The 14,541-nt window shown below is 34.9% G+C and overlaps 1 protein-coding gene across 2 annotated transcripts in view; it reads left to right on the top strand.

The window, feature by feature from the left end:
• The window catches only part of TBC1D32 (TBC1 domain family member 32), a 215,180-nt gene that overhangs the window by 131,172 nt on the left and 69,467 nt on the right, over positions 1-14,541 (top strand). For both annotated transcript variants that reach the window (XM_044676877.1, XM_044676876.1), the window contains one exon: positions 12,833-12,916. In XM_044676877.1, coding sequence (XP_044532812.1) covers positions 12,833-12,916 — 84 coding nt within the window. The remainder of the gene's footprint in view (positions 1-12,832; positions 12,917-14,541) is intronic.

The following is a 14,541-nucleotide window of genomic DNA, read 5'->3' as shown; positions in this document are numbered from 1 at the left end:
GCTACCCACATTCAGAGGAAGGACTGCAGGAGAGGAAACATATAAGAAAAACAACTGCTTGAACGCATGGGTCGGGGTGGACATGATTGAGGGTGTGGACTCGAAACTACCACACCAATGCAACCACCAACAATTTGGAAATTGGTCTTGATCAAGGACACATGACAAAACTAGTGGAAATGTGCATTGGCCATGGGTGGTGGGAGTGCGGGGGGCGAAGGGGAAAAGAGGAGCATGAATCATGTAACCATGTTAAAAATGAATATCAATAAATGTTTAAAAAAACACATGCATAATTAAAGGAAATTTCACATTGACCATATCCAAAAATATGTTCTCAAACCTCTTTCTTCTTAACTTCTCTGGAGTATTTGAATCTGTTGACCCCCTCTCCCTTCATATAGAAAATCTATACTCTAGATTTTCATGACATTGCTTTTTTTTTTTTTTTGATGCTTTTTCTACCCATCCGACCATTCCTCAAACCCTTTTTTTTTTTTTTTTTTTTGGTTCATCATCTAAATTCCATCCCCTAATTATGGGTATAAGACAAGGTTCTGTCCTGAGCCTTTCTTTATCCTGATTCCTGATGAAGTTATAGCTTCAATGAGTTTAATTGTTAACCACTTTATAGATTTCTGCTAGATATAAATATATATTTCTTGTCCTTATCTCTCTCTTGAGCTAGAATCCTATATCACTAACTGATTATTAAAGTCTTTGAACTAGAGGTACTGAAGGCATTTCTTTCTCATCATGGCCCAATCAGAGCTCATATTCCTGAACATAGTCTTTTGTAAGTATCCCTATTTCTGTTGAAGGATATATCTGTCCACTCTAATAGATTTCCACATTAATGTAATTTTTTTCTTTACTCTTTTTAGTTCCCTAGTATCCAATCTGTTACCAAATATTATCAGTTCCATCTCTGACATCTTTTAATTCTGTCTCTTTCTTTTTGCTCATGCTACCATTATCTTGTGTCAGGTCCTCAATGTTATTCTTTGCAATAGGGGGCAGCTGGGTAGCTCAGTGGATTGAGAGTCAGGTCTAGAGATGGGAGGTCCTAGGTTCAAATCCCTCCTCAGACACTTCCCAGCTGTGTGACCCTGGGCACGTCACTTGACCCCCATTGCCCACCCTTACCACTCTTCCACCAAGGAGCCAATACACAGAAGTTAAGGTTTTTTTTTTAAAAGAAAGACTTTGCAGTAGTCTGTTAATTGATCTCTCTGCCTCAAGTCTCCTAATTTTCCAATATACCAAAGTATTATTTGGAATGCTTTTGCAATGACCTTCATCTCCTTCTTGGTGAACTGTAGTATCTTCCTATTTCCTCTAGCATCAAATGCAAACTGCTTTGTTGGGCACTGAAAACACTACAGTTGTTAAAGTACTTACTTTAGGACCATTTTATATTATTTCTTCTCTTTTTTTCGTGCTCAAAAAAAAGCCTTTTTTGCTTTACTTCACAAATGACATTCTAGTCATTTCTCTTTGTATATTTTGTCTCCCCAAAAGGAATGTGAGTCCCTAGAAGGCCAAGGGCTGCTTCATTTTTGTGTTTGTATCCTCACCAACTAGCACAATTCCTGGCAAATAACAGGTACTTAATAAATTCTTATTGTTTGAATTTAAGTGCAATCACTTCCAAGAACCTCTTCCTTCAGAATGAGAAATTAAATTTGGCCCAGTTGGTGCAGTTCAGATAGGCAAAGTGGAAGCCTGAATTTAGATCTGACTGTGGCTTTCATCTTCCAGACTTTACCAACTCTAGTTTTGACTCCAGTGTATGATAAATCATGACCCAGGACCACTACAGTCATCTTTATTTTTTCCAAGGTCTCCTTTCATTGTGCTACTTGCCACAGTGATAGTACAGTAAGAAGAGACCTAGGGAAGAAAAAAAAAAGGTTCTTTAGTGGTACCAAGCATACCAGCATCTAATAATCTCTTTTAGCACTCACTTCATTTACTCTTACCCTAACATAACTTGTTTCTTTTTTTTTCATTGTCTGTCCAAATATTCCCACCTCTAGTGATTAACCTGGAATATTCTATACCATAGGGATTTTTCTTAGGAAATACTGATGGTCTCTTTCTGAATGGAAACACATTTGTTCATTGGCATTTAATTCCATGAACAACTTTTGAAAATCAGTCTTGTAGTTCCTCTAAGATTCTTCAGAAAGGTCAGTGAAAAGATATAATTATATGATCCTATGATTTACAAACTCTTTAAGTTCTTTTGAATATAATTTATTTATAACTGGGTGGCTTGAGTTCTATGGGTACTTGCTAACCACTATTGATATTCTCTTCACCTACCTAGAGTTTCAATTTCTTCTTAATTTCAGTTGTTCTATCACTGTAGTTTAAGAATTATTCTCAGTATAGATGAAAGAATGAAGCAAAATATTAATCAAATATTATTCGCTGCCTCTAACCCCTTTCCAGGCTTCTTACTCCCTCCCATATACTCTACAATCAAATTACATTGATCTTCTTGTTCTTCTTCAGACAAGATATTCTATCTCCCAATTCTTGACATTTTTACTGATTGTCTTTCTATGCTCCTTCCTCACCTCTGTCTCTGGGCTTCCTTCAAGTTCGAGCTACAGTTACTACCTTCTAGACGAAGCCATTCACCAGTCCTCTTAATTCTAGTGCCTTCCCTATGTTGATTATTTCTCAATTTATTATGTAAAATGCTTATTTTTACATCACTGTTTGCATTTTTATCTCCCCATTAAACTATGAACATTGTGGAGATTAAAATTAATATGCAAAATACTAAATATTATATTTATAACTATTTTATTAATAATAAACTAACAGAGACCTAACTAAAAGGTTACTAACCAGCCCACTCCCAGGAACACAAAAGAGAAAGAGGGAGGAGTTATAGCCAAATATAAAACAATAGCATTACCATGCAAACGTGGAGGCGCAGGAGAGATTAAAGGGAATTTTGGGGAAAACTAAGGATTTATGGAGGATGAAGTGCAAGGTTCAAAATCTCCATTTATACATACCCCCCGTGATCCTTTGGGAAACCAGTCTCCTCAATGGATCATAAAAACATAATCATCATATATATTAGAATAATTTGTGGATAAAATGGAAAAATAAGAACAAAATCAATGATTGCTATATTAACAAAAGGTCAATCTTGGGCCAGTCCCCTTTGGCAGAAGAGTATACATTCAAAACAAATGCTTTCAACTACACATAGTTCAGTTTCACATCCTAAAGTTCACTATGGATCTTCTTTATGCAATGCGTGGTCTCTGTAGGCATCTTCATGGCGTCTTCTCCAAACAGGTTCGTTGTCTGGATTCTGGGAAGTAACAAGTTCCTTATCCTAAAATTACTCAAATTCAAATCAAATTTCACAACAATAACAAAGTCCCCCCTGAGGAAAATAATAACAAACAGGGATCACTCAGGAATACATGGGGGAGTTATAAGGTATATAAATCAATTGCAAAAGAAATCAAAAGCATAAATAAAAATCCACATAAAAGATAAAAAATAACTTGTGGTTGAAATAAAAAATGTCAAAATCTCATGTCTAAAAAATCTAAGTAAAGGAAAAATAAAACTATAACAGATTCTTGAATCAGGGCCTAATTAAAGTGATTTAAGTAAATATGTACTTACCCAATCAGTAGCCAGGACTACAGAAAGTTTGCCACACTTATAAAAGACAAAAAAGGGACTAGATTAAAGGAGCCAGAATGGTAGCTAGGATGAGGTGCTTGAATAGAATGTGGTTCAGAGGAAGTCCTGCATCTTAACATATGTTACCCACAACCTTGAACCCCAAACAAGTTCAGGTCCTCTTGTCTTGGCTCAAAATTACATTAATCCCACTGGGATTGGTTGGTCTCTTTGACCTTGTGTTCAATTTGCACTATGCAAATTGGCTTTATACTTCTTTAGTACTGTGCAGTGGCTCTTTTTATATTTTCTCCTTCTGGAATTAGGCATAATCATTAAGTAAAGTCCCATAATATTTAAACAATCAATGGCATTCTACAATATAAAGCTTTTTTGGGGTATGCATTAATATTAGAACAAATGTATTTTAAACTTATATTACTGTAAAATAAAAAAAAAGATTATTAATGTTTATATGTACTTCAAAGTACTCAAATACTATATTGCAAATAGAAGGAAAAAAACATTAAGAAAAATGTTTTAAAAATCAAAAATATATAACTTGGAATCAGTGACATACTGTGTGAGCCAAGGGGAGGTAGAAAACAAAAATTCCTAATCAAAAAATGGAATCCATTTCTTTTTTAAACTTTACTATGGTTTGAGTACAAATGATTTTTTAAATTTTTTTTCAAATTATTAAACATTTATTAATATTCATTTTTAACCTGTTTACATACTTTATGCCCCTACTTTCCCCTTCACCCCCCCACTCCCCCCACCCATGGCCAACACACATTTCCACTGGTTGTAACGTGTGTCTTTGTTCAGGGTCTATTGCCAAATTGTTGTTAGTTGCATTGGTGTGGTAGTTTGGAGTCCACATCCCCAATCATGTCCACCTCAGCCCATGCATTCAAGCAATTGTTTATCTTATATGTTTCCTCTCCTGTAGTCCTTCCTCTAAATGTGGGTAGCGTTCCTTACCATAAATCCCTCAGAATTGTCCTGGGTCATTGCATTGCTGCTGGTACAGGAACCCATTACATTCGATTTTACCACAGTATATCAGTCTCTGTGTACAATGTTCTTCAGGCTCTGCTCCTTTCGCTCTGCATCACTTCTTGGAGGTCTCTCCAATTTGCTTGGAATTCCTCCAGTTTATTATTCCTTTTAGCACAATAGTATTCCATAACCCGCATATACCACAATTTGTTCAGCCATTCCCCAATTGAAGGACATCTCCTCATTTTCCAGTTTTTTGCCACTACAAAAAGCGCGGCTATAAATATTTTCATACAAGTCTGTTTATCTATGATCTGTTTGGGGTACAAACCCAGAAATGGTATGGCTGGATCAAAGGGCAGGCATTCTTTTATAGCCCTTTGAGCATAGTTCCAAATTGCCAGCCAGAATGGTTGGATCCGTTCACAACTCCACCAGCAATGCATTAATGTCCAGATTTTGGCACATCCCCTCCAACATTCATTACTCTCCCCTTCTTTCATTTTAGCCAATCTGCTAGGTGTGAGATGATACCTCAGAGTTGTTTTGATTTACATTTCTCTAATTATTAGGGATTTAGAACACTTTCTCATGTGCTCATTGATACTTTTGATTTCTTTACCTGAAAATTGCCTATTCATGTCTCTTGCCCATTTATCAATTGGGGAATGGCTTGATTTTTATACAATTGATTTAACTTCTTGTATATTTGAGTGATTAGACCCCTGTCAGAGTTTTTTGTTATAAAGATTTTTTCCCAATTTGTTGTTTCCCTTCTGATTTTGACTACATTGTTTTTGTTTGTACAAAAGCTTTTTTAGCTTAATATAATCAAAACCATTTAATTTACATTTTGTAATTTTCTCTAACTCTTGCTTGGTTTTAAAATCTTTCCTTTCCCACAGACCTGACAGGTATACTATTTTGTGTTCACTTAACTTATTTATAGTTTCCCTCTTTATATTCAAGTCATTGACCCATTCTGAGTTTATCTTGGTGTAGGGTGTGAGATGTTGATCTAAACCTAATCTCTCCCATATTGTTTTCCAAATTTCCCAGCAGTTTTTGTCAAATAGTGGATTCATGTCCCAAAAGTTGGGCTCTTTGGGTTTATCATAACTGTCTTGCTGATGTCATTAACCCCAAGTCTATTCCACTGATCCTCACTTCTATCTCTTAGCCAGTACCATATTGTTTTAATGACTGCTGCTTTATAGTATAGTTTAATATCTGGTACTGCAAGGCCCCATTCCTTCACATTTTTTTTCATTATTTCCCTTGATATTCTTGATCATTTGTTATTCCAAATGAAATTTGTTATTGTTTTTCCTAATTCAGTAAAGAAGTTTTTTGGTAATTTGATAGTTATGGCGCTAAATAGGTAAATTAATTTGGGTAGGATGTTCATTTTTATTATATTAGCTCGTCCTACCCATGAACTCTTCCCTCTCTGGGTTGATTACACTAAGAGTAAGGTTTGATTATTACCTCTTAATGCTCTCTTCCTCTCCTTCTTATAATAGTATTTGTCCCCTCTCCTTCCCATGCCCTCTTTGTGTGTAATATAATATCCTATTTTTCTTATTCACTCTTGGTGTCCCCTACTATTCACCCCCCTCTTTCCCACCCCCCATATCATCTTAGACCATTTAGTATTCCACCCTTTCCCTGTGAATTATTCTTCTGATTTCTATAATAATGAATACTATAATAGTGAATAGAGTTCACTACTGAGAATTATACATAGCATTTCTCTACATAGGAATACAGATAATTAGATCTTACTGAGGCACTTAAAAAGGCAAATTTAAAAGTTAAGTTTTCTTTCTTTCCCCTCTGTTTCTTATTTATTACCTTTTCATGTTTCTCTCGATTTTTGTGGTTGGATATCAAACTTTCCATTTAGCCCTGGTCTTTTCTGTGCAAATACCTGGAATTCTTCAATTTTGTTGAATGCCCATACTTTCCCCTGGATGTATATAGTCAATTTTGATGGGTAGTTGATCTGTGGTTGCAGGCCCAGCTCTCTTGCCTTTCTGAATATCATATTCCAAGCCTTGCGATCTTTTAGTGTGGAGGCTGCCAGATCCTGTGTGATCCTCATTGGTGCTCCTTGATATTTGAATTGTCTCTTTCTGGCTTCTTGTAAGATTTTTTTCTTTTACTTGGAAGCTCTTAAATTTGGCAATTATATTTCTGGGCGTTGTCTTTTCTAAGTCGAGGGTGATCTATGGATCCTTTCAATGTCTATATTGCATTCTTGTTGTAGGACTTCAGGGCAATTTTGCGGAATAATTTATTTTAGTATGGAGTCCAGGTTTCTATTAATTTCTGGTTTTTCTGGAGGACCAATGATTCTCAAATTGTCTCTTCTAGACCGGTTTTCTTGGTCTGTCACTCTCTCACTGAGATATTTCATGTTTCCTTCTATTTTTTCAGTCTTTTGACTTTGTTTAATTTGTTCTTGTTGTCTTGAGAGATCATTAGCTTCTAATTGCTCAATTCTAGCCTTTAGGGATTGGTTTTTGGATATAATCTTTTGGTTTTCGGCTATGATCTTTTGGTTTTCGGCTATGATCTTTTGGTTTTCCTTTTCAATCTGGTCATTTCTGGTGTTCACTTTGCTTATCAGTTCATTTGATTTCTGAGCTTCACTTTCCAATTGCAAAATTCTGCCTTTTAAACTGTTATTTTCTTGCCTGATTTCCTTTTGAGCTATTTCCCATTTCTTTAACCAGATCTTTTCCATCTTTCTCGTCATCTCAGTTTTGAACTTTTCAAGAGCTTGTCACCAGTTTTCATTATTATTTTGGGAGGGTCTGGATGCTTGTTTGTTCTCCCCCTCTATTTGCTCGGTTGTCTGGATTTTCTCTGTGTAAAAGTTGTCGAGTGTTAAAGATTTATTTTTCTTGTTAATCTTTCTCATCTGAGCTTCCTGATTCTGGGTAGCCATTGTTATCCCAGTAGCTTCTCAGCTTTATCCTCACGCTCAAGGTCTGTCTGCAGTCTTTTGGGTCCTGAGGTCTGAGTTCTGGTTTTTCTCAAGGTCAAGGCCCCTAGTGGGCCCCCTTGCTTGTCCTCTCCTGGAGGTTTCTTTACAAGTCTCAGGGTCCTGCTTCCACAGTCATATACCCGTCTGTCCTGGTTCCCCACTCAGGGTTTCAGAGCCTTCACTCAGGCTCATGCGCGTGCCTGTGTCTGCCTCCACCGGCGCCTGTGCTCTGTGCCCGTGCTCAGAGTTCGTGTGTGTTCTTTAGCTTTTTGGGGTCCTAAATCTTGCTGCTCTCAGGAACAGGCCCTGGAGCTGCCAATGTCTCAATGGGTGCCCCAGACTTGCTCTATTTCTTTTTAGCTGGCTTTGGCATTATAGGTGGTATGTGTGGAGGGGGTTTGGGGGGTGGTTGCTCAGCTCGCGATTTAGTGAGAGCTGTTTCACACCTTTATAGCATGGAAATGTCCCGATTCCATGTATCTTCCACACTGCGCCCTATTGTGGGGTCCCTCCGTTCGATTGGGTTTGTTTTTATGTCTCCTTGAGGAGTCTTATATGTTTCGGTCAGGAGAGGTTAAGAGCTGCTTTTTACTCTGCTGCCATCTTAACCAGGAAGCCAAGTACAAATGATTTTTACAAAATAACTGATATATGAAAACAAAACAGTAGTAGAGTAGATAATGCACATTCAAATAAAGTACCAAATTCTCAAAACTCACAGTAGCCCAGTTATTGACAAAAGCAAACAAACCCATTATTATATAGGATTTACATGAGTTTATACATTGCCACTTGCTGTGTGATGTTTAAAAAAATCTATGAACTGATGGATATATGTCACAAGTTATACAGATATAACAATTTTTTCAACCTTGGCAAAAACACAAACCACTGTATTGCTCAGGAAAATCTTTTTGGGGTGTAGATCATCACCAAGAATTTATATCCTTCTGGAAGTAAATTAAACTAAAGAGTTAAAATATCCAAAGGGAATTTTAGGGAAAACTAGAGACTTATGGGGGATGAAGTCTAAGGTTCAAAATCTCTATTTATACAACATCTTGAGAGCAGGAAATATCTTTGGTCTTTATAGCTCCAGTATTTAGCACAATGCTGGACATATGGTATGAATGTAATAAATAGTTCACTGGCTTTTACCAAAATATAAGCTTTTAACACTTATTACAAGTATGCTAACAGATGGAGGTTTGTTTTCCCTAAAAGATGGAATGCAGTTATTAAATAATTTTGACATAATAAAGCTAATTAAAAGAGCAGTAGTTCAATTAAAAAAAAAACTTCACACCTGCTTTTTGACTTTAGTGACATAATTATTTCATTCAAAATGATTAAATAAGTTGTATTTGTTCTTGGATTCTGTCCTTCCCTGCCTTTCTACATTCCACTCTTAGTTTAGATAAATTAAGAACAAAATAGCTTTGTGTATTTTTTTACTTGAATATTGCCTATTTGTCATCTAAAGTTAAATGCTTCTAAGGAAGCTCAACACAAAAAATATTAAACAAATGCTTATATGTAAAGTATAGAACTTAATATGTGTCAGATATCGCAAAATCAAAAAAATTAGAGTATGAAGAATTACTACTGAGAACAAAAGTTTTAGATGGAAATTTCCCAAAAGTTAATATTTAGTCAAAGCAGTAATGAGCTCATCCACATTATGGATATGAATACTTAATAAACATTTTTGATAGATTACAAGAATTAAATTAATCTGTTACATTTCTATTAATGAAAATTAATATAATTAACATAATAATAATATAATTAATGTAAGGACATGAGTAGTCAACTTGTTAAGAAGCTCCTAAGTTCATTCTTTCTGTTTATTGTTAAAAAGAATCTAAAAGGAGTATAGAAACTTAAGGAACTCTTAAGGAACTTAAAATGTAATCATGCAGATAAAATAATATGCATGAAGCAATTAAAAAAAGATGCCTTTTCCATTCATTTGAATGCCAGAGCTTTCTGATTTTATCTAAATAATATACTTGGCATAGCATGTCATGTTATACTTTACTTAAATAGTATGTATTGGAGGGGAAAATGTAGGATCTGAAGTTAGAAGATCTGGTTTCATATCTGGACTTTGCTGTTTATAGGATTTGTGACTCTGGATAAGTCACTGAACTCTTGGTTCTCAGTGTTCTCATGTGTAAGATGACACCAAAGCTAAACTAGATGAATCCTAATCTCCCTTCCAGTTTAAAAATCTGTTATCCCACTGACACTATGCTAGTTTAATCTGTCATTCCTTCTTACTTGGATTACTGAAATGCCTTGAACCTCTCTTTGCTTCAGTTTTCTAATTTCTACCCATTCATCCTCAGCATCCCTTCCAAATTCATCTTCCTAAAACATAGATCCAACATCACTCTCCTTTTTCAAATTCTTTAGCAGATCTCTAATTGCTGATGTGTCTTATCTCCACTCCCTCTTCACCTTAGTTGATTTCTTGAGTTTTTGTGGCTGATATACTTGTCACCTAGTGGCCAGCTTTCTAGTACTGTATCCTTATCTAGCCTGACAGACTGTAAACCTTCACTGCATTTATAACTGATGTTTATATAACACATGTCATTTGTGTTTAGGACACGTGAAGTGGGTTCTTATATGTATTAGCCTTCTATAGGAGAAATTTGAAGCTCTGAGAGATTGTTACTTGTGCTTGGCCACATAAGAGCATAAATGACAGAGATAGGATATGAACCTAAGCCTCTGCTGACTCTTCTTTCTACTATACTTCCTCTATACTCAAATACTTTTCTGTTTGAAAGAACCTGCCAGAGTTTATTGGTATAAACTTAGAGAACACAGGGTCACTTCAATACCATGATGAGCCATTACTGATTCAATATATTCAAGAGCTCCTTATTACCTTGCCAAATAATTATTTTCCCTGTTATCAAATTTCTTCATCAATCTGCCTTTATCCAGTAAAAGAAATTGTCAGGTTTCATTGATGGCGTCTGAGCTCAAAAGCTATAATAACATTTTTACTCTACAGTCTAGACATATTAGAAAAAATTCATAATGCAAAAAATTCTATAATTTTATATAAAATCTTGATATATATTTAATAGAATTCTAAATTTGGTTACTTATACTTTTTAAATGTACACATTCTATAATTCCTTTGATCTCTGATTATAATACGAAAGTAAAGCTAGTAGTCACTATAGAGGATATTTTTTTAGAAAAGGAAACTGAGGTCCAAAGAGGTTAATCTTTTTCATTAAAGGGTATTATGTTTTAGAGGTCCAATCTGAACCTTTAAAGTCCATTGACTTCTAACCACAAGGATAGGGGTCTTTCTGTAATGCCTATTTTAAGGATGGGTTTGGGCTTTATTATTACACTATTCATTCTTTTTTTTTTTAAACCCTTAACTTCTGTGTATTGGCTCTTGGTGGAAGAGTGGTAAGGGTGGGCAATGGGGGTCAAGTGACTTGCCCAGGGTCACACAGTTGGGAAGTGGCTGAGGCCAGATTTGAACCTAGGACCGCCTGTCTCTAGGCCTGATTCTCAATCCACTGAGCTAACCCAGCTGCCCCCTACACTATTCATTCTTAAGGATGTAGATGATTGAATTTTTTTACTCAATTAACAACATCTACCTTCTATCATCTAGCTTCTCTTAGACTCTAAATTTGGAATCATTCTGGGTCCCAGTTTTCCATGTTGTACTTTATTTTGTCTGAATCTAAGTCTCCACTGCCTTCTAGGCTATTTCTATTTGCTTTCTCTAGGAACATAACTCTCTACCACCCTTCCTTCTAGCTCTCCTTTATGTGTTATCTTCTGTTAGAACTTCAATTTCTTGAGAGCAAGGACTTTCTTGTTTGTTTGCATTTCCAGCTTTAAGCACAGCTCTTAAAACATAGTAAGTGCTTAGTAAATATACTATATTCTATTTATGTAGTGATAAAGTCTTTTGAGTAACATTGAAAGAAAACTTCTGTTCACTTAGCTCAGTTGCTTATAATTGTGGGCTCTGAAAGGAGAGGTCTTTATCTTCTATATCTTAATAGATATTTGTATTTATTATGAAAACACCTAGTTGTCTAGTCAATAAGCCTAATTTATCTTGTACCTACATATAACTTGTCATTTAGTAATTATTTCAACCTTCAGATTGTGAACTTCTTGAGGTCAGGGATTGTCTCTAGCACATAGCACAGTGCCTGGCACATAGTAGATACATAATAGATATGTGTGGACAGACTAGAGAGGCCAGGACAAAGCATTGGGGTTTACCCAATTAGAAGGACTTTGTATCTCTCGTAGCACCTAGCCCAGTGTTCCATACCTAATAGATATATTAGGTGTAGATTCATAAGACTGAGAGTTAGAAGAGACTTAATCAACCATCTAATGATTAAAATCTAATCCAAATCTTCCATCTAGCTCTGCCCCCTAAATCCCTTCCTTTTCCTCCATTTTACAAATGATAAAATAGTGATTTTTATCATTGAGGTTATTAATAGCAGATGTGCTATTATGTAAACCCAGATCTTTTTAATGCATCATACTACCTTTCTATGTTTATTTTTGTTTTTTAACCCAGCTATATGGATATTGTGCTTATATGTGCAGACAGACATTGGCCAATCAGTTTAAATCAAGAGATACCAATTTCTGCCATCAAAATATCATTCATTTTTCATCAAAACAATTATCCTGAACAGATATTACTAGTTTCTGATTTTATATTTAAGAAATTTAATACTTATATAAAAATTCTGAGACTACATTTATCCTAATCCACTTTTAAAGTAAACCTTTTTATTCCTACATGTGCAAATAATCCTAAATGGGCAAATAAATTAGGTAGGTTATTATAGCCTAATTATTGTTAAATTTCTTATATGTAACAAATTCTTAGGTAATTTTTGGAGAATCTACAGAGAGCAGATACTTTGTTTCCAAAAAGTTTTTACATTGAATGAATTCTTTGTAAAGCTATTAAAATTTAATTCAAATCTAAACAGTTGTTAATGAATTCTAAAACAGTGTAGGTTTTGAATTTCTGCTTTACAATATGACTATACAATTCAAATTACTTTCGTTGTCTAAGTTTATAATGTATAGAGACATTACTGTGTTTCATTAATGATTTTAACATCCTTAAGGTTTTTTTGCTTCTTCTAGTTTTGGCAGAATTGCTTGAAAAGTTTGTGTTGAATCTCACAGAAAACCCTTTTGACTGCTACTTTCCCACTGTTGAATATAAAGGTAAACATTTTATCTTTCTTTTCATAATGTAGATATTTACATTTACAATTTAATGAGAGTAGCACCATTTTTGAATTTTGAGAAAAGTACAAGATGGAGATCATATTTTGCAGATATAGCTTATAAAGGAGTTATAAATTGCAAATGATAATCTGGACCTGTGATTTCATTCATGTAAGGAGTTTCTAGAAGGCAAATTTTAACCAACAGACTCAGAACTCTTTTAAAAATTAGTCTTAATTTCTGGAAGCACTGCGAACCTAAATGAGTTGTCTAGTCATACAGCCTATATTTGTCAGAGGCAGACATGAATCAACATTGTTTTGACTCTGAAATCTATCCTTTCTCTAGTACCTTGCTTCATCTTAGAGATAACAGTGAAAAATGAGTTTGAATACTTTATTTTTGCTAGATTACCCTTTTTTTTTTCTAAAGATCTCAGCAAAGCATCTAACCAGTAGTTGTTTTTTTTTTTTTTTTTACTTTTTTGATTTTTTTGTTTTTGTTTTCTTGTTAGGTGCTAAATGATTATGAAGAACTTGAAAAGAAAGCAGGAAGGAAATATAAAGAATATAAGGGAGTCTTTAATAATCTACAAGACCTTGTTGGGATTTTTTGTCCTTTTATCATTTTTTTCTCGGTTTGATAGGTTGAAGTAATAGCATCTCTGTTGTTGCACTTTGCATTTTTATAGGGAAAGGAGGGAATCAGCATTTACTAAGTGCATACTATGAGCCAAACATTCTACTCAGCATCATATAAATATACACATTTAGTCTTTACAAAAACTCTGGGAAAATAAGTGCTATTTTCCCCAATTTTACATTTGAAGAAAATAAAGAAGATAGAGTAAACTACTTGTTCAGAATCACATAAGGTAGTAAATGGTAGGTCAGATTTGATTTCAAATCTTCTTGACTCAAGGCAAATAATATAAGTAATATTAGCTAGCATTTATGTAGCACTTTAAGGTTTATAAAATGCTGTATAATCATTATCTCATTTTATCCTCACAGCAATCCTAGGATGTAGAGGCTCTTATAACCTCCATTTTATAGATCCAGAAATTGAGGCAAACCAAGATTAAGTGATTTGCATAGAGTCACAGAGCCAGGAAGTATCTAAGTTTAAATTTCAACTCAGTTCTTCCCGCTCTAAGTCTAATACCCTATCCAGTATACCACTTAGCTTCCCTTTTCTCATTTTTAACATGTTGTAAATGTTTTTTCAAATGGCAGTTGATAGTTTGAATTTTTTTATAAAATTATTTTTATCATTTATCCCCATATTTTTTAACATTTATTAATATTCATTTTTAACATGGTTACATGATTCATGCTCCTCCTTTCCCCTTAACACCACCCACACTCCCCCCACCCATGGCCGATGCACATTTCCACTAGTTTTGTCATGTGTCTTGATCAAGACCAATTTCCAAATTGTTGGTGGTTGCATTGGTGTGGTAGTTTCGAGTCCACACCCTCAATCATGTCCACCCTGACCCATGCGTTCAATCAGTTGTTTTTCTTATATGTTTCCTCTCCTGCAGTCCTTCCTCTGAATGTGGGTAGCTTTCTTTACCATAAATCCCTCAGAATTGTCCTGGGTCATTGTATTGCTGCTGG

The sequence above is a fragment of the Gracilinanus agilis genome, chromosome 4 (assembly GCF_016433145.1).
Source record: "Gracilinanus agilis isolate LMUSP501 chromosome 4, AgileGrace, whole genome shotgun sequence".
Lineage (NCBI taxonomy): Eukaryota > Metazoa > Chordata > Mammalia > Didelphimorphia > Didelphidae > Gracilinanus > Gracilinanus agilis.
This window is presented reverse-complemented; position numbering and strand designations above follow the sequence as displayed.